This window comes from Hypomesus nipponensis, chromosome 8 (genome assembly GCF_054491055.1).
Source record: "Hypomesus nipponensis isolate SF chromosome 8, ASM5449105v1, whole genome shotgun sequence".
Lineage (NCBI taxonomy): Eukaryota > Metazoa > Chordata > Actinopteri > Osmeriformes > Osmeridae > Hypomesus > Hypomesus nipponensis.
This window is the reverse complement of record NC_140368.1, coordinates 10629917-10650096: the sequence shown is the minus strand read 5'-3', so window position 1 is coordinate 10650096 and position 20180 is coordinate 10629917. Positions and strand designations below refer to the sequence as shown.

Genomic DNA, 20180 nt, shown 5'->3' with positions numbered 1-20180 from the left:
CTACGAGGCACGCTAGATTGATCTCCGCCCTGATGCATTTGCATGCCTCCCCTATGAATGTGATATGAGGCTCGCCTGCTAGGATGAGACACATCACTCCCCCCAATCTAAATATAGACACGAGAAGACATTCTCCGGTTCCTGCTGCTTCTGCCTCCGCCAGGACCGCTGCGTCTATTTTCAATAATTCCTGTGTTATTAAGGACCAAGAGACACATCTCATCCTCCTCCCTTGTCAGTCTGCTTTGTGGAGTAATGCAATTTTTTCCTCTGTCCCGTCCCCTCCCCATCCCTCCCCTCCTTCCCTCCCCCGGTACACCATCTCCCCTTTCTCCCCTTCTCCTGAGTGTGTCACATGCAATAACTTCAGCCCCTGCCTCCGACGAGGAGGGAGGGGAGCAGGGAGAGAGAAACCAAATTACGTGGAGAGCCAAAGCTGGCTATTTCCGTCTGGCTGAGGAGAGCGGAGAGAGAGAGAGAGAGAGAGAGAGAGAGAGAGAGAGAGAGAGAGAGAGAGAGAGAGAGAGAGAGAGAGAGAGAGAGAGAGAGAGAGAGAGAGAGAGAGAGAGAGAGAGCGCAGAGCAGAGCAGACTCCCACATTTGTGATTCACAATGTGATCCCGGGATTAGCTCGCCAATCCTGTGTTTGTGTCCCGGCACACCGTCTTATTTGGGAAGCTTGAAATCCTGAGATGGGGCTAAACAGACCCGAGTTAGGATTGCTCTTTCTCCTCACTTCACCGAGGGCCACGGGAGTTTGGGCCCCGCCCATGAACAAGAGATCACACGGCAGGGCAGGTATCAGGAAGTGGATTTTTCCAGATGCAACTTAACTTGATGTCCTCGGCCTGTCTTCTGTGTCCACATGCATTTGTCTCCGGTGGCTGTGGGGCGTATCGTTCCTTCTCTTTCTGTCCCTTTTCTTCACCTCCTCCTCCCTTCTTCCCTGCTGTGTGTCATTCTGAACCCCACCCTTCCATCCCTGTGTGTGTGCCTCTCTCAATAACATTCATACACATGCGTGTACACACACACCACCACATGTCACATGATGTATCCTCTTCTCTATTTCAAAGGATGCCCCCCATCCCTACCCCACCTGATCCCCTCCCCACCCCAGCCCAGATCCCCCATCCTTAACCCCCTCCCCACACACTGCCTGCACTACCCCATTCGATCCTGGCCCCACCCCAGCACCCCCATCTCTACCCCTCCTGAGCTTCGCACCATCCCATCCTCACCACCCCACCCCAGGCAGGGGCTGCAGGTAGGGTGTCCCAGCCCATCAGGGGGCTGATGGGAAACGGTAAGACCAGGGAATAATGCATCCTGACCTGTCAGGATATGAAACCCAGTCTGCCTGCCATTCCTCTCCAGCCTCTCTGCTTTCCATCCAAGCTGTTCTGTCGCTTTCAATCTGCCTTAAGTGGATCTGGAGGTTTGCTGTGCATGTTTGGAGCCCTCCCTCCCTCCCTCCCTCCCTCCCTCCCTCCCTCCCTCCCTCCCTCCCTCCCTCCCTCCCTCCCTCCCTCCCTCCCTCCCTCCCTCCCTCCCTCCCTCCCTCCCTCCCTCCCTCCCTCCCTCCCTCCCTCCCTCCCTCCCTCCCTCCCTCCCTCCCTCCCTCCCTCCCTCCCTCCCTCCCTCCCTCCCTCCCTCCCTTCCAGAGTGTGCTTACCCTGCCTCTCTAAAGTGCCGTGGCGCAAGCCTTTCCAACTCACAGATGCTGCCTCTCGCTCCCTTTCTCTCCCTCTTTCTCTTTGTCGCTTTTTTCTTTCTTTCTCTCTGTCTTTTTCTCTCTTTCCCTTTTAGTTTTTTCCCCTGCTTCCCTCTCCCTTTCTCTTTGTGTGTCAATAGAGAGGGACAAAATAACAAGGAAATACACTGTGTGTGAGTGGGTAAGCAAGTTCTTTTAACTTCTCGTTTTTCTGTCCTCTCCTCAAATGACACCCAAACTCTCAGAGCTGAGGCGGGGACCCAGAGAGGGGAACTCTGATGTAATGTGTCCCCATAACTCACTCGCCCGCGCACAGACACAAGTATACCCGCCACCTACTAAGGAACTCAATTACACACACGCCAACACATTCACACACACTAACCCCTGCACACACATCCCAGATCATGTCTGTCACAGGACCGAAAGTCTGGCTCTAGATGACGTGGGAAGGGAATTGTGGGAGGCCAGAGCGAGCGTCTCTGGTCCTGATGGCGCAAAGTTCAACCTGGATGTAATTTACACTACGGCAACCCCTGGGGGCCGGGAGGGGAGAGACCATTACCTCCCTACTGCTGGCAGCCTCTCCCGGGAGGGAGGAAGTGTCAGCTTTCATATCAAAATGGATTCATCGCTGCTGCTCTGACTCCCCGCCCCCCTACCACACACACACACACCACCATGCCCCAACACACCCATACACACACACCACCATACCCCAACACACCCACACACACACCACCATGCCCCAACACACCCATACACACACATCGTACCCTCACACACAGACCACCACCCTCCCTGCTCCACATTGTGGAGCAGAGAGACAGTAGGAAGGGGTGAGGATCAGGAGGAGGAGGTGAGCAGGAGGAGGTGATGAGCAGAAGGAGGTGAGCAGGAGGAGGTGATGAGCAGGAGGAGGAGGTGAGCAGGAGGGGACAGACATGAAGCTGGACCGGATATGGCAGAGGCCGTGTCAAAACATTCAAAGTGGTGTGAAAGGTGTGTTGTGACATAATAGGCCCCCAGGCTACAGGAATCCATTCCCCAGCCCAAGCAGGCAGACATGTGAAATGAACCAGAGTGATTTGTTCTTTTTGCCCTTCTGGGTAGTGGGACTTTAGGATGAGATCGCAGTTCGGCATTACATAGTCAACCATCTTAGACAAACTATTTCAGGTCCCACTTGGAAGGTGTTAATAGAATCCCCTTGAACACCTCATAGGCTGTACAATCACAGTTGCGGAGTAACTGTGTTTTCACTACCAGTTAGATATTTAGTCTGTTGGACATCTTTCGTAAAGGCAAGGGAAATGTAAGTCTGAATTTGATACGGCACTGGCTGGCAGGGTCAGGAAAATGGTCTGTACACTCTAGTTACGATGCTAAATAGTAAATGTTAGATTTGACAACAAGCTGTCTCCAGAATGTTCTCCTCCTAGCTGAAATAATAACTCCAAAAGACAGAACTCACCCCGAGAAGCTTGACCCTTTAATTATTTAAAGCCTCTTCGTCTGAGAGATGGAAATCTTAGTCTCCGACTGGAAGGTCAAGCCCTGGAATTACTGTGTGCCTCAAAGCCACAGTCTTTGCAGTAGCGTTACGGTACGCAAAACGAGAGAGAGGACGTTCGAGTGACCCGTGCTGCAAGATTGATCCCAGGAGTTGCTTGCTCTGACCTTGAAAAGAGGAGCCATTGTACTGGGACCAATCCCCCGGGACTTCAACCTCCCTATCGATCTTTCCATCTCATTTAAATCTTGATTGTGTACACATCACAGGTCTATTTCATGCACCGGTACTCTGTGTTAGTGCAAGCTTGCCATGTTGTTGTACTCACCGAATCCACTCACTCCCTCTCGGTCTCTAATTAGTTCGATACCTCCTCAGCCTGCCAATGCAGGAGCTAATTATCGCGAGCGCTGTAGCACAAAATGACTTTTTGTGCATTACCCAGGTGGGTGTCGAATGTTGGCGTCGGGTGGGTGGAGGAGACGAGGTACCAGCCACGCGTGAGAAGGAAGATTGTGGACTGTGAATAGAAGGATTCGACTTCGGCAGTGAAAGATTGTTAATGACTGCATCGTTGATATTGTCAGTGCTTAGGCTACACGTTCAGTTTTGTGTTGTCGCTGTACAGGGTCATAGTATCTTTCGTGCATATTCACGGTCTGAAACCAGAGTTGAAAGGAGCCGCAGGAAAGAATAGAACCCTCACAGACATAATCAACTAGTCTCACCCACTGAAAGGATCCGGGTCTGTTGGGAACCCAATCCAGCAGAGACGAACGACTCTGAAAAAAAAACCCTCATCGCTTTAATGAAGACGATAATTCGTCGACTCACAGGGGCTAACCGCTTGTGCCCTCAGCTCCCAGGACTCTGGTCACACCACAGCTGTGAGACTTCCCGCCTTCTCACGTGTGGAGAGGGGGACAGGCTGTGCCCTGTCTGGCCATGCCTAACGGGGGCTATCCTCGGGGGGGGGGGGGGGGTTGAAGCCTCTGAAGACCCACGTGGCTGGGAAGGTTCAGAAAAGTGCAACTTCACTGCTAGCTCACGCGCATGAGCTGCAGAAAGAGGGTGCTTTTAGATTCAAGAAGTGCACGTGAGCATGTTTCACAGAGAAGACACACACACACAGACATACACGCACGGATCCATTTGCCAGCTTTGTGTTGTCTTCCAGAAATGTGTCAGCAGAGAATGAGAACCAGTGGAGCGACGCTAGCTACAGCGTGGTGTCAAGCTGTTGGGCTGTCTGTTGCTGTCTGGACTCTGCTGCAGAACAACAGCACCGTTACCCAGCCTCAGCAGTGAAACCACATTATGTAAACACATGCACAAGCAAGCAACAATAAACAAAGACCTCTCACACTTAAAAAGTTACCATTGGCTGTGGATAAGCAGATTAAATGAAACATTCTTACATCTACAATGTGATGTTACTGGTTACCTTTCTGATGGTAGATTCACACACTTAGAGACTAAGGCTCAGGATGGTTTGATGTAGGCCGGCAATTTTCATATTGAACAACGTTTTAAATGGCATGTTAAAACATTTCCCCAGGAAAGTATGTGTTGGTCCTGTCCCTCTTCCTATCTTGGTGGAGTTTTCCCTCAGGGATTGTGGTGTTGTGATTCCCCAGGTTCTGGAAAAACAAGTTGTGCTGTGTTTAATTTCCACATGAGAGGGCTGTGTTAGGGAGGGAGGAGCGTGGGGAGGGCTGGGAGGTGAGGTGTTTGGGAGGGAGGAGCGTGGGGAGGGCTGGGGGAGGGCTGGGAGGTGAGGTGTTTGGGAGGGAGGAGCGTGGGGAGGGCTGGGGGAGGGCTGGGAGGTGAGGTGTTTGGGAGGGAGGAGCGTGGGGAGGGCTGGGGGAGGGCTGGGAGGTGAGGTGTTTGGGAGGGAGGAGCGTGGGGAGGGCTGGGGGAGGGCTGGGAGGTGAGGTGTTTGGGAGGGAGGAGCGTGGGGAGGGCTGGGGGAGGGCTGGGAGGTGAGGTGTTTGGGAGGGGGGAGAGTTAGGTCACCAGATGAGACAAGTCACACACACACCTGGGATTTCTCCTCTTTGTCTGGGTCACAAACACAAACAACGAAGACAAACGCCCTTGCGTAATAGCAAAAACTAAAAAACAACGTTCTAGAGGAAGCTCATTGGCTCCATTTTCTGCTCCTTCCAAACCCATTTCCCACTGTCTGGGTAGGAAACCAGAGTGCTGGATGGACCAGGGCAGCTGAGGATGTTAATAATGGTCTTAAAGATACTGATGTCCTTAAGGTATAAGGTTCCCAGCAATCATCACACACACACACACACACACACATTCACAGGCAGGCACACACACGTACACATACAACAACCTATCCCTTTACATTCCCCGGCGGCTGAGTCCAAAGTTCCCTGCACTTAGCATTGATTATTAATGAAAGGTTTAAAAGGAGAGAGAGAAGGAAGGAGGGAGAAGAAAGGGAGGGAGGAATGGGTCTTCCACTTTATACATGCTGCTATTAAGGGCAGCTTAAACATCAGCACCCTCTTGTTCTCAAAATCCTTTCTAAGGAAAGTGTTGCTCCAGAAGGGGGACCTTGTCCTGAGAATGGTTTTCAGCAGAACTTGGAGGTGGGGGGGGGGGGGTTGAGGTTGTGTGTGTGTGTGTGTGTGTGTTGGAGGTGGAGGTGAAGGATATCATGTTGGATCAAATTTACAGCAGAGAGTTGAGAGCCCAGTGGGATATATTTATCTTATCTTTCAGAAAAGATATCATTTCTGCTTCGGAAAGGGTTTTGACCAGAAGATTCTCAGAACATGGTTTACAAGGACTGCCACTACTACGCACAATAATGCCCAGAAAGAAACTCACATGTGCTTCTTGTAATTCTTGGAGCTACACCATAGTGGTGTATGTCATGCACACTTGTCTGGATTGTTGTACACCTACAACCAACAACAATAAGCAGAGCCATAATGCGAAAACATGACATCTGGGACTCCAGACATGGGTAGAGCCATACCGTGAGCATGTGACATTTTCTGGGAAGGTGTTGTGGTCCTGGTTGTCCCATGGTGACCCGAGCTGCCTGCTTGTGCCCTGTTCATTCCCATTAGACTGAAGGCATGCGTCAGCCAGTTGCTCAGTGCCTTTTCAGCCCTCTGCCTCTCTCTCCTCCTCTCTTCTCCTCTGTCTCTGCCTCTCTCTCCTCCTCTCTTCTCCTCTGTCTCTGCCTCTCTCTCCTCCTCTCTTCTCCTCTGTCTCTGCCTCTCTCTCTCTCCTCCTCTCTTCTCCTCTGCCTCTCTGTCCTCCTCTCTTCTCCTCTGTCTCTGCCTCTCTCTCGTCCTCTCTTCTCCTCTGCCTCTCTCTCCTCCTCTCTTCTCCTCTGTCTCCGTCTATCTATTCTCCTCTCTGTTTCTCTGTCTCTGTATCTCCTCCTCTTCCTTCGCCCCCCTGTCTCTCTCTCTCCCCGCCTCTTCATCTCTGTCTCCATCTATCAATCGTCCTCTCCGTTTCTCTCTCTCTATCTCTCCTCTCTCTTCATCTCTCTCTATCGCTCCTCTCTCTTTTATCACTCTGTGTTTTTGGCTCCACCCTTCTCTTCCTCCCTGTCACACACAAGTGCACCAAGGATCTGAGGTTGGAACTATTCCCATGAAAAACTTCTAGTTTAACAACTTCCATTTTGCATGTGTGCGTGCAATTATGTGTGTGTGGTTGGCACGTGTACTGCGTATTAATCATGTAAGCAGCATGTAACTCAGAGGGAGTGTTTAGTGCAGGGTTTTACACCTGAGCGGATCTCCAGAAAGTAGCTTAGCTCTCCCGTGTTGCTAAGTCGCGTCTGGCTACCCTGTGACTCCAAGCGAATGACAACGTGGGTCTCTGTCCCCCAAGAGGCCCTGGCTGTCCCCTAACTGACTCACGCCTAGCTGGCAAAAACATTGACATGCCTGCGTCTTCTCTGCAGCCTGGGGGAACATATTGAAGTCTCTGCTAATCCGATTAACATTAACAATCCCACTGGGGAAATCGCAGCACATCTGCAACGCACAGATAATTAAGGTTTATTTCATTATTATTTAAAATTTTTTTGATCTTTTTTTTCACCCTTTTTATGTTCTGGAAGACGTTTGTTGTCATGTTTGCTTGGGCATCAGTTCAGTGGGTTTCCGTGGCTCTATACCAACATGAAGAGAACTCATCCATGTTTGCACTTAGCTCGACTTAGCTATTGAGTGAAAGCGTGGAATATCCCTTTTTTGCTTCATCATTGATTTACTTTTACTGTCAAAGCCCCGCGATTACCATAATGTAAGCTCATGGTCATGTGAAAAACACCGAAACGTTTACTGTAAGTTCACAATTTACAAGCAGGAAGAGTGCTCTGGTGTTGTACTGTACTACTGTACTAGCCTACTGGTGGATAAGTATACTACAACCAGGATGTTTAGTGGATCTTCCACCCTGACCTTATTAAGCGTGGACTCCCAGCTATCCACTCATGCTCTGGGTGCAGGTTTTAGACCACTGTCTTTGAACACACTAACCAGTTGGAAGTCAGACTAACTGCAAAGTCACGTGCTGCAAAGTGGCTACATTCAGCTACATCGGTTCTAACTAAAAGGGACTTGGAGCCAGAGGCTACAAAATATTGAATTGGAATCCAGAAAAGATAGTGATAAATGAAATGGTTTATAAAACCTTTTAGTTTATTTTTTTGCCAGTCAATCCAGATCTGTTTGAGCTAAACCTCTGCTCCCTTCACAAGGATCGTAGAACTTAATTACGTCCAAATAGACAGTTACTTCAAACACTGCTGAGCAATTAATCTACACGGAAGCAGTTGGGCTAATCAATCCAATGGACTCACATTCAGGGAAGTGGGCAGGCAGGCACAGCCTTATTGGATTACACAGAGAGAGCGTTTCCCCCCACACACACGCACACACACACACACACACACATACACACACCCACACAAACATACGCATACATACGCATACACACACATTCACACGCATACACATACAGTCTCACACACACATATGGACACACACATGCGCACGCACACACACAGACACACACACAGACACATGCACACAGACACACAGACATACACACACACACACATGGTCACGCACACTGAGCACGATGCTGTGGAGGTCTGTGGGAGGACTAGGCACAGCTGTGAGCCTCGTTTTCAATTACAGCTCCCGTCTGGGGCACACTGCCTCATTTCAGAGAGAGCACACATCCTCTGAATATAGAAGGATATACATCTACACGCACACACACACAATGAGAGATCAATGTCAAGACAGATTTTGTCGTGGATTTTCCTGATATTATTGATACAGTTTCATATTGTGTGTGATCTACAGACTAAAAGTGAACTGCCAAGTTGGGTGCAAAACAGACATAGTTTAGGAGTTTAACAAGGACAAAGTTCAAGCACCGACTGCAGAAACGAATAAGTAGAGATGAGTCAGCATTCCAATATTTGTACCGCACCGTGTTTGGAGCGTCAGAGCAGCAGGCTAATGTGAGCGCTGTGTCAAAGCTGCCAGAGACAGAAGCACATTACCATCCCAACAGAAAAGCCACCCAGCATGGGGCACCACCGCTCCTCTGTTTACCCTTTCTGAAACGACCCTGTAAGCTCCAGAGAAGAGCTTCGGGGGATATTCATATCTTCAGAGCTCAAGGGCGGGAAGGCGTGATGCCCCGTCAGAGTTTGCCGTGTAAACGACTGACATGACGGGGAGAGGAGGCCCTCTAACCTGAGCCCCGGCTACTCTGTCTCTGCCCCCAGGTGGTGATTCTCTACTTCCAGCCCAGTATATTCCGCTGCATCTTGCTGAGATGGGTCCGCCTGCTCGGCTTCGCCACCGTCTATGGAACTCTGACCCTCAAGCTGTACAGGTAAACTCCTCTGTTCACACCCCCACACACACACCATCCACGCGGCTACAGAATGTCAGCGGATGCGTCTGTATGTGTTGAGCAACCCAATGGTTCACAGTAGGGGAGAGGGGGAGGGAGGGAAGGAGGGAAGGAGGGAGGGAGGAACGGTGGGGAGGGAGGGAGGGAGGGGGGTGGTGTCTGGATTGGTGTACAGAAATAGGTTGGCTGTGTTCTAGGCACGGGGGCGTTAGATAGGGCCTCGGGTGATCCAGGTACCTCAGTGGGCCTGTGCCCATTTACAGTCTACCTTTGCAGTTTTAATCTTTGGGGTCGCTATGTTCCTCGGCGCTCTGGTTTCCCTCGGCGGTGAGGATCCAGAGGAAATAGAGGTCACTCGACCGTGTGCTGCTTGTTCTCTATTGGAGTGGACTTTTTGTTGCCTACCTTAATGTAATGCACTTTACGAGTGCTTACTAATCATCACACAGCCTCCTGCATTATTGCAACCTTGTTTTAAATGACTCAGGCTATCCTGATTTAAAGTGATGCTCCTCTATAAATGTTAGAACTGGATTTTATAGATAAACAACACAGTCAGGGTTCCATGTAATTCCCTGGTCCCGCGTTAATGGGTAGCTTGAATTGAGAAATCTTGGCTGGATCATCAGCGGTCCATTCAGAATCGAGATTTATGACCTTGTTAGGAAAGATGGAGGGTTGCCCAGTTAGTAAAGGAGGGGATCTGACAAAAACCAGCAATAGCAGAACCAACAAAACGAACTGCTCAGTCTCAATTTAAACTTTCTTATCGAATGGGGAGCCATGCCAAGAGGGGGGGGGAAAGAAACTGAGGGAGAAAGAAAGAAATAGACAGACAGAGCAAGTGCGAGAGCTTCTGTTCAGAGCAGAGGAGAGCTGTGGGAGGAAGCGGGGAAGGAGGAGGAGGGTTAGCGCCTGTTTTAAGGCTGCTAATGAGACACGGGCTGCTGTATTTAAGAGGCAGAGGAGCATGATGGGAGTCTGCCATTTTAAGCTGTCGTGGCAGGTGAGCATGTCCAACGGGCCCTAATGAAGGGCTTTGCTGTGGTGAAGGGATGTGAGTTTTTAGCACCTGGCTAATCGACGTGGGAGCGCTCCGTACCTGAGGAGGTGAAACTTAACACATTGCACAGATCAATTTTTTATAAGCCCTCATTAAGGGCATGCAGAGCACCCTTCATCACTGTGTCGGACAGTTAGAGTTTGATAACAAGGACTGGCCTCTACGCTGGAAGGTTCTCCTCATGTTATGCGGTAACCTTTCTAGTTGGCGCCGAAAATGGCTGCCTAGGTAGGCTCTCCTGCCAAAGTAAATTCCTTGTCTGTGCAAACTTTCATGGCGAATAAACACCAATTCTGATTCTCATTCTGATTAAGGAGCCCTCTGATTCCTTCAGCGCCCCCCCAACATTAATTTGGGATTAATTGTCTGTGTGGAAAGACTTTTAAATACAGCACAGATGCTACAAATGAAGGATATTTGACTCAGACTATCATCACATGATGATGTGTCCATTGCCAGGGTGCTGAAGGTGTTCCTGTCGCGGACGGCCCAGAGAATCCCCTACATGACCAGCTGGCGGGTGCTGCGTCTCCTGGGCATCATCCTGCTCATCGTCTGCTGGTTCCTGGTGGCCTGGACTTCGGCCGTCTGCCAGAACCTGGACAGGAACCTGGCTCTGATCGACGTGGGCTACACCCCCGACGGGCTGCAGTTCAGCATGTGTCTGCTGGACCGCTGGGACTACATGATGGCTGTCGGTGGGTGGAGGTTTACTGTGCCGCTCTGTGGGAGGTGGGGGGGTGGGGGGAGGAGGGGAGGGTGGAGATGGGTGGAGGTTACTGTGCCGCTCTGTGGGAGGTGGGGGGGAGGGCGGAGGTGGGTGGAGGTTACTGTGCCGACCTGTGTGTGGGGGACTGAAGGTTGGTGCTTAATGGAAGAAAGAGTGAGACCAAAGAGGAGAGTGAGAAAGAGGAAGAGACAAAGTGGGGAGACATAAAAGATAGAGAGAGGGAGAGAGACAGAGAGAAAGTGAGACACAGAGAGGGAGATAGACAGAGAGAAAGAGAGAGAGAGAGACAGAGAGAGAGAGAGAGAGACAGACAGAGAGAGAGAGAGAGAGAGAGAGAGAGAGAGAGACACAGAGAGAGAGAGAGAGAGAGAGAGAGAGAGAGAGAGAGAGAGAGAGAGAGAGAGAGAGAGAGTAACCATGCAGACATGATGATGGCATAAGGAAGACAGATACAAAAAATCCAACAAACTCATAGAGAAGTAGAAGCTGTGAAGTGCAGTGAGAAAAGCAGATCTGTTTTTAGCATGCTTCTGATGACTCCAAAGGTTCCAAGGTCTTTTCAAATTAAGCAATAGCCCTGTTTTAGCATTTGGGAAACAGGTGTGCCTTTACAGTTACAAAGAGGGATCTTATGAAGTTCAACATCTTGTAGTTCCTGAAAAGGGCTGGAACACGAAGACCTGAAGCCACGAATAACTTGGAATAATGTGTTCATTTAGCGGACACATTTCATCCAACGAATTGAAACTTCTTGATCTACAGTCAAATAGTCTATCACTGAGCTGTAACGCAACCAAACCCACTCTTACGAGTGCAGCTATGTTGATCTTCCTACGTTTTTCATAAGGAAGAAGAGTAAACCTGTCACAGCATGCAGTGTTACGCTCTAACAGAGCAAGTGATGGATCTAAGTCCTCAAGGCCCTAATATAAACAGTCTGCAGATCATCCTGCTGTGCAGTGTACACTGTCCGCATCACGTCAAGCCTGGGTGTGCTCCTATCCATGGAGACCAGGGCCGTGAATGTCAACATAATGGTGACAGATTTTCATGGTAGAAGCAGACATTTATCGCTGTCAATGACCCAAAAGCCATCACGCGGACTTGTCAAGAGGACTGAGGGGGAATTCATTAAACCCAGACAGACAGCTACAACTCCATATGCAATTGTCAGACGGCACCTAGAGAATACTTCTGTTACCACCAGGTTTTACTGCATTTATGGAACGCGTCATTTCCAACGTGATCAAGTTCTACGCTGTATTTCTCTGGGTATTCACAGATGGAGAAGATTGATGGCCAGCTTCTATGTATTGACCTCTATTACTGGTCTGTGCTACTGCTCTGGACGGGCAGGTATCAGCCACCTTTGCGTTGACGCGACTCTACTTCCTGTTTCCTGTAGCTGAGTTCCTGTTCCTGCTGTGGGCGGTGTACCTGTGCTTCGCCGTGAGGACGGTGCCTTCGGCGTTCCATGAGCCCCGCTACATGGCGATAGCCGTCCACAACGAGCTGGTCCTGTCCACCATATTTCACATCGTCAGGTAACACCGTAACCTACAAATTTGTCAAAACGGTGTGTGTGTGTGAGGAAGGGTTGAAGACAAGGGGGGGGGGGGGGGGGGGGCTCTGTCACTCTATAAAGCCTTAGATGAAGCTGCACAACGCACATTTTGTACAAAACCTTGGGGTGGGTAATACTGTATGTGGCTTGTTATATCTTCACAGGTATTCACTTAGCAGATGTTCTAGACGTCCTTTAATGCTTCTATCCAAGGGGAGTTTTTATTGTATTCAAAAATGCCCCTTCCTCCCCCCCAGTGTACGTTTCATGTGTATTTAAATGAGATGTTGCATCATTTCAGCTGACACAACAAATCCCCTTCCCAGTTGGAATCCCCTTAATTGAGAACTGAGCTACATCAGATTAAGTTGTAATTAAACACGTCAAGATGATTTATGTTTTGACACAGCATATGTTTGCAATCACTGGTGACAGTCTTTCAATCACACATTAACAGCCAATACAGATACAGATAAATTGCACTCCGGTGTTGTAGCCAAGATAGCTTCTGTGTGGTGTCAGACATGGCGATTTAGAAGTTTAAATGGTACATGTATGGTATATTCTGTATAGATAAATATGACATGCAGATGTGTATAAACTATCCCTAGTATGGTCCGTATTAATGTAGGTCTGTGTTGATATTGGGAGAGAGAAGAGAGGGAGAGAGTGGGAGAGAGGCCCTTGTAAATATGAACACTTGTCTTGTCTGTGAAGGAGGTGTTGAGAGGAGGCTGCCACCAGGGACGCTTTCTGGGCCTTGTTAGAGCCAGCCTCCTCCGTCCCTAGTCCCTGTTTCACCCGCCTTCAGCTCCCTCCCCACCTCGCTACAGTCAAGACCTCCTGGGATGTCTTACCGAGCAATCAGGGCTCCCGGTCTGGCAGAGCAGGTGGCTCAATGGACATTGAAAAATGAAAAGATGACAGTAATTAGGACCTTGTGTGATATGAGCATTCCAACCAGGGCTCAGTAGGAGTACATCAAGGCAGTTAAGTCCTCACACACGCTGGAACTTGGTTTGAACTCAAACAAAAGATGAAGGAGGAAGACATCAAAGCTTCGGGTCCGACGATTTGCTAGACCTTAGCATTTTTATATGGCTTTAATCTATAGCCACTGTGCATTCATTAACCATTCGCCAACTTCGACAAAATAATGAGCTGGCAGGATGACATTTATAGGATGAAGACTTTTCAGTGGTTGAATTAGTGTGTGACAAGATGTGCCAACTGTAAAGTAACTGCTGTAGTATAATTAAAGCCCTACTTGTGCTCTCAGCTCTGAAAAGTAACTGATGTAGCATAATTAAAGCCTTGCTTTAGTTATATTTTATACTCTCAATATATGCAGTTTTTATGGATATACAGTTAGTGTTTTGCCTGGTTAGACGATTACTTTAAATCTCTTTCCAATCATTTAATTATGCTTGGTATGTCATATCAATTGATTTTTTTCTTCTTGAAGGATATCCTTTGCTCATAATGACTGCTGTTAGACATACTGTAAACTGCACCAGGTAGCAACATTACATAAACACAGCAATATACTGTAGAGCACAGACAAAACATCTGTAACCTTTGCTCTAAATCCAGTTCAAGGTGAGCACAATATCGTTGCTGGCAAATGGGCTGTTAAGAAAGAGAGGACACTTTGTGTATGTGAGACACTCCTAGCAGTAGAGAAACCAGATGTTCACGCTCAGACAGACAGTGCATGAATCTAGTTGGGCTTAAAATAAACGTGTTACATCCTCTCTTTATCTCCCAGTGATCAGCCATCTCTGAGAAGGTTCCAGTGCTGTACGAAGTGGGATCGTTGTTTTGTTCCCTCGCTGACAGTGGGGGTCTTCTTCAGTTGTGCATTTGTATCATGCTCATTGAGCGGTTCAGAATAACTGTCATTCTTCGATGCGCCATTCACTGTGGGACTCTCTAGAAATGGCGTTTCCCGATGAAGTGTATTATGCTGCAATTGTATGCGTTAGATATCTAATCCAAAGACACATTCACAGTGACACGGTGCGGCGCTAACAGCTCTTTTGTCCTCACTGTGAAATCTTTGAATACGCTAATAGTCTGTGATATTTCTGAATGAGCAATATGATTAATGATCCTGCATAGCATTATCTAAAATCAGACAGAATGGAAAAAATAATTTGCTGCTCAACAGAGCGTGGGCTTTATATAGAAAATGGAATTTTGGGTACATATTGGTTTTGCTTCTTATATTACCTTGTATTACTTGTTTAGATTTACATTTCTTTCCTTCTTTCTCTCCGTCAATTTTCCTCTCACATTATATAATCCTTTATATCACTGTCACACCTTCTCTCCATCCTTCTCTCCCTTACTTCCCCCTCCCTCCCTCCCTCCCTCCCTCCCTCCCTCCCTCCCTCCCTCCCTCCCTCCCTCCCTCCCTCCCTCCCTCCCTCCCTCCCTCCCTCCCTCCCTCCCTCCCTCCCTCCCTCCCTCCCTCCCTCCCTCCCTCCCTCCCTCCCTCCCTCCCTCCCTCCCTCCCTCCCTCCCTCCCTCCCTCCCTCTCTCTTCTCTCAGGTTCACTCTGGCTTCTGAGCTCCACCCAGACTGGATGCTGCTACTGGTCTTTGCTCACACACACCTCACTGTGACCGTCACTCTCGGACTTCTGCTGGTCCCCAAGGTATGGCGTCTGACCTTCCAGTCCACTTTGATGACACTTTTAATTAACTAACAGCATTACAGTAATACCTGGAGATACTAAGGGGAGGTACAGGATGACTTCACATGCATTGGACTTTATAGGGATAATATATGTTTATACATAGACACACACTTGTATTGCAATTGTATGCTGAAAGCTATTTGTACAGCGTACAATGAAAGGGATGACAGTGTCTGCTAAATGAATTCAATGTCAAATGTAAACAAACAATCTCTTTTCTTTTGTGACTTCCAGTTCCTGTTTGCCGGCACCCAGATGAGGGACGACATAGCAGTGGAGGCATACGAGGATGAGCTGGACATGGGTCGCTCGGGGTCTTACCTCAACAGCAGCATCACCTCCGCCTGGAGCGAACACAGCCTGGACCCAGAGGACATCCGGGTGAGCCCCGCCCGCACCTCCCCTCCGTCCCGCCAAATCTCACATTCTCTTTTTAATAACCTGCTGATGCAATCTTGTAAATAATTTGTCCCCTGCTGACCCCCATGACGAAAAATACTGAGCCCCGGCAGTTTTTTTATTGCAGACGCCAGACGAAATGGGCCCGCTCAGTTCTATTAATGGCTGTGGCGTAAGGTCTTGCGACAGTCTTTGGGAAAAACGTACCAATGTGAGCAGAAGGTTCTGTTTGTTTGTTAGAGCTGAAGGAGTCTCTCGTCAGCCAAAGACTCAAGCAAACAGTCCATGTCAGTGGATAAGTGTGAGACATAGAAACCCTCGCTGTGCATCCTGCCTGCTACTGTCAGTGCTAGCGGTCACTATCGCAGAAACGCACATGCAGAAGAAAGCATTGAAGAATTAAAAACCGATGCAAAGAGGCTGTTTCAGACCTAACAATAAAACGCTTTCCATTTTTTTACGCTGTCCAAGACCGTCCTTGTCTTTCATTTGAGCACTTGTCCGTAGCTGCGTGTCATCGATTTGTACTGCATGTCTCTCTGTGTGTGATAGAATGTCTGCTATTTGTAACACCGTCTATTTCTTTGCAGTTTCAGAAACAATGTTCAAATCATCATTCAAATACAGCACTCTGCTGTTGATCACTTCTCAACTGATCTTTGTTTCTATCCCCCTTTTCTCGAAAAACCATCTAGGAGGAGCTGAAAAAGCTGTACTCACAGCTGGAGATATACAAAAGGAAGAAGATGCTGGCCAACAACCCTCACCTTCAGAAAAAACGGAGCTCCAAGAAAGGTCTGGGTCGATCACTGATGAGGCGCATCACGGAGATCCCAGAGTCCGTCCACAGGCAGTATAGCCGCGATGACAAAGAGATGGGGGACCACGGAAGCAACCGGAACAGCATCTGCGTCCTTAGAAAAAACCCCTTTGACCCTTCCCACCCTGGGAAGCCAGCCAAAGAGGAGTCCCTGAAGAGCAAGGTGTTCTCCCTGAAGAAGTCCCACAGCAGCTATGATCACGTCCGTGACCAGAGCGAAGACTCGAGCAGCTCCACCACAGACAAGATGGAGGTCGCCACGGCTGAGGGCTCCCTCCTGGACACCTTAATGGGCAAGAAGCTGGTTAAGAAGAAGTCCGATGAGAAGCTAGACGCCACGAGTGAATCCACCGAATCGGTTCCTCTGGTCTGCAAGTCGGCCAGCGCTCATAACTTGACCGCAGACAAGAAGCCAATTCATCCTCGGACCTCCATGTTGCAGAAGTCTCTCAGTGTCATCGCCAGCGCTAAAGAAAAGACCCTGGGACTGACAACAAAGACTCTGGAGGACAGCAGTAAGAAGGTTCCGCCGAAAAGCAAAGACAACAAGTCTGGCACGGACTCAGAGGACGAAGGCTACCCCAAGATGATTGTCAGCCAGTCGGTGGAGTACAAACAGACCGCTGCCAAAGCCGGGATCATGAAGCACCAGGGTAGCGGCAGCCAGCCGTCCATATGCACCGAAGCCACCAAGGGCAAGGAACTGTACAATCTGTCTGAGGTGTGTCCTTGGGAAGTGGAGGACCTCCCAACACCATCTGAAAAGGTCCAGAAGCACGTGTCCATAGCGCCTGAAGGAACCACCACTGTCCATGGAAGTGGCACCAAAGGCACAAAATCCCAGCAGTCGAAGCAAAAGGGCTCGGATCAGTCCCCCTCTACTGCCCGGCATTCTAAAGACCTCCAGAAGACAGCAGACCGAGCAGATATATGTCCTTGGGAAGATGGAGGGGAGAGCCAGGGGTCCAAACATCCACCCACCAGCCAGGCCATCCAACCATCTCAGGCTCCCCAGTCCAACCAGGCCACGTCTGCAGCAGAAGGCTCCAAAAACCAACACGTGGATGTCTGTCCATGGGACTTTGAGGAAGCGGCCTCCAAAAAAGTTGAGGTGGCTCATTCACCAGATAAGACCAAGCAGAAGAAAGGCACTGCTCCGGTCGATAGTAAAGGGAAGAATGTGCCACCAGAGCCTTCCAAGTCAACGGGCAGCTCCCTCCAACCATCGACCACAAAGGCTGACATCTGTCCCTGGGACTACGATGCTCCAACTGCAGCCCCGAGTTTGGAGAAAATCCCGAGTCCCACTCAGGTCTCAAAAAAGAAGGACCCCCCCTCGCTAAAGAAGAGCACACCTTCCACAAGAACAGCAGAGAAGGAGAAAGAGAAGATGAAAGATATTGACAATGAGAAAAGTCGAGCAAAAGCCAAGGACAAGAGCAAATCCTCTGAGAAACAAACAACCAAGATGGCGGAGGTCTGCCCTTGGGATGTGGAAAGCAGTCAGGAAGTGCCAACAGCGGAAAAACAGAAAAGTGCCAATGTTGAAGCAGCCAAAGGAAAACAGGCTGAAGTCTGTCCGTGGGATTATGAGGACAGTTCAGATAGAATAGATGCAGAAAAGAGCGGCACTTCATCCAAACAGAAACAGAGCACTCCAAATCCAAAAGGGGGCGGGGTCGGCGGGGCAAAAAGGGCAGACGTTTGTCCCTGGGATGTGGATGACAGTTCGGTAGAAAAAGCATGACCCTCGACTCAAACGGACAACTGAAATGATAGTTCTTGTTGTATACATTTTTCCACTTTAAAGTCCTAAAAATATATTGACATTTTACTATGAATACGGTGACTTGGATGAAAAGATCAAGTTGCACAAGTTGCCTTCCTTTCCAATCGTTTTTTTTTGTTGCTTTTATTGTCTATTTTGGAATAAAAGTGAAACAGAAACAAAGCAACAAAATCATGAGAAGCATTCCAGAGTATACAGAGTATTCTTGCTGATAAATCATAGTCTTACAATTATGCAACCTTTAATTCACTTTTACACAACTCATATCCTAACATTTACGATGTTTCTACGTTATCTGGGGGTGGCATCAACATCGTCTCACATGTTTTAAAGGCCAGAGAGTTTGCAGTGAAGGGAAATACTGTGAGTCTGGAAAGAAACGGAATATGAAGCAGACAAGCAGATCCTCCATACAACTGCATGAGAATTTCATGTGTATAATGTCTTCTGGTATGAACCGCCTAGCCAGATGAACTTAAAACAAATACATTGAGAAAGCAAATGCCAAAGAATAACATAACTTTAATTGAATGATAGTACACACCTCAATATCTAATAGCTGTTGTGTCTCCAAGTCAAGACACTTAGTGAGGGAATCGGCCTATAGCACTTTAGCCAAAACCCCATGTGTAAAATAAATAAAAAATAGAGAGTATATCGACACTATGTTCTCTCGCTATGATTCATATATCCTCTTTGTTCGGCCTTATAGTCCTTGAAGGTTGTCAGATATACATGCCCTCTAAACTCAGACATCTAAATTGCTGAATTTTTAGATTTCATGTTTAGATCTCAGCTACTTCGAATTCTTCCATATCTTCAGAGATGTATTACTGTATGTGCCTAACTAACTAGAAATGTCTTGTACTTGTCTTAGATTGTCCTGATTGGAGCAGGGGGAGCCCCTTAGCGTTCTGATTGGAGCGGGGGGAGCCCCTTAGCGTTCTGTGATGGTGGTTTATATAAACAGCATGCTCAGCCAGGTAATGGGTGCTTGGACCCCATTTGGTTTTTCAACCAAAGCGAATCACTTCTTTGTGTTGATAGTTCATTGGCATGTTTCATTGTGTTCTCAACGGCACTCGCTATCTGGCTCGACTGATTTTATATTGATCAAAACACATTCAATTTTTGAGAGATTTATGCTCATAGGATTATGTCCCAACCTTCTTTCTGATTGGAAAGTATGCTAATGATACTTTGGTAACTTTCTAATTATTTGACCAGTCAGTGTAAGTACACTATTGGTTTGTTTTGGGGTCTTCAATTGACACGTCCCACACAAGGTTTGAAAACATTTTCTGCAGTATTATCAATATTCAATGACAGATCCACATTTTTTATGTTGTTATTTATTTCCTATTCAACATCAAGAAGAAAAGTAATGAAAATGATATTGATGTAAAACACACTTATCTGTGCCATTAGTCACCGGGCATGGGTCCTTACTTTGAAAATGGAATCACATGAGACACTTTATTTGAAAAAATAAGAATGCTAAAGGCTAATAAACTGTATTTCAATTAACGCTACAAGATAGTCAAAATCCTTCTGGAAGGCCTTCATTGGAAATGCTTCAATCCAGTACTTATAGATAAACAAACCCTGAATCAATTTGTTGAACAAAGAGGAAGATCTTTAAGGTATCTACAAGAGCCTGACTCCATGAGATGTAGCTGTGGTGTCTCAGTCTTCTCCCCCATTACTGAAAATCATTTCCACCATTGACCTCTGGGGTATGTGTGAAATATGTCCAACAAGGTAGTTTCCGCCTCAGAGGAGGAGATTTGCAGTCAGCCCTGCTTTATGAGCTTCTAGAACACCGTCTGAAAAGGGGTGTCAGACTCTTTGATTGATTGTAATGCTTTGATGAACCTGTATGATATTTACGATTCAGCGTGATATGGAACTAAGGGTGAATCTGTAAAGTATTCCAGGGTTCTATCCTGCTCCAGGCTTAGG

The 20180-nt window shown here is 48.1% G+C and overlaps 1 protein-coding gene across 2 annotated transcripts in view; it reads left to right on the top strand.

The window, feature by feature from the left end:
- Positions 1 to 18176, top strand: part of gpr158a (G protein-coupled receptor 158a) — a 41323-nt gene extending 23147 nt beyond the window's left edge. Inside the window, exons 6-12 of one of the 2 annotated variants that reach the window (XM_084703110.1) lie at positions 9022 to 9131; positions 10675 to 10913; positions 12351 to 12489; positions 15063 to 15168; positions 15445 to 15591; positions 15737 to 15820; positions 16305 to 18176. In XM_084703110.1, coding sequence (XP_084559236.1) covers positions 9022 to 9131; positions 10675 to 10913; positions 12351 to 12489; positions 15063 to 15168; positions 15445 to 15591; positions 15737 to 15820; positions 16305 to 18176 — 2697 coding nt within the window. The remainder of the gene's footprint in view (positions 1 to 9021; positions 9132 to 10674; positions 10914 to 12350; positions 12490 to 15062; positions 15169 to 15444; positions 15592 to 15736; positions 15821 to 16304) is intronic. The other variant, XM_084703111.1, reaches the window with a different exon arrangement.
- Positions 18177 to 20180: the final 2004 nt, after the last annotated feature.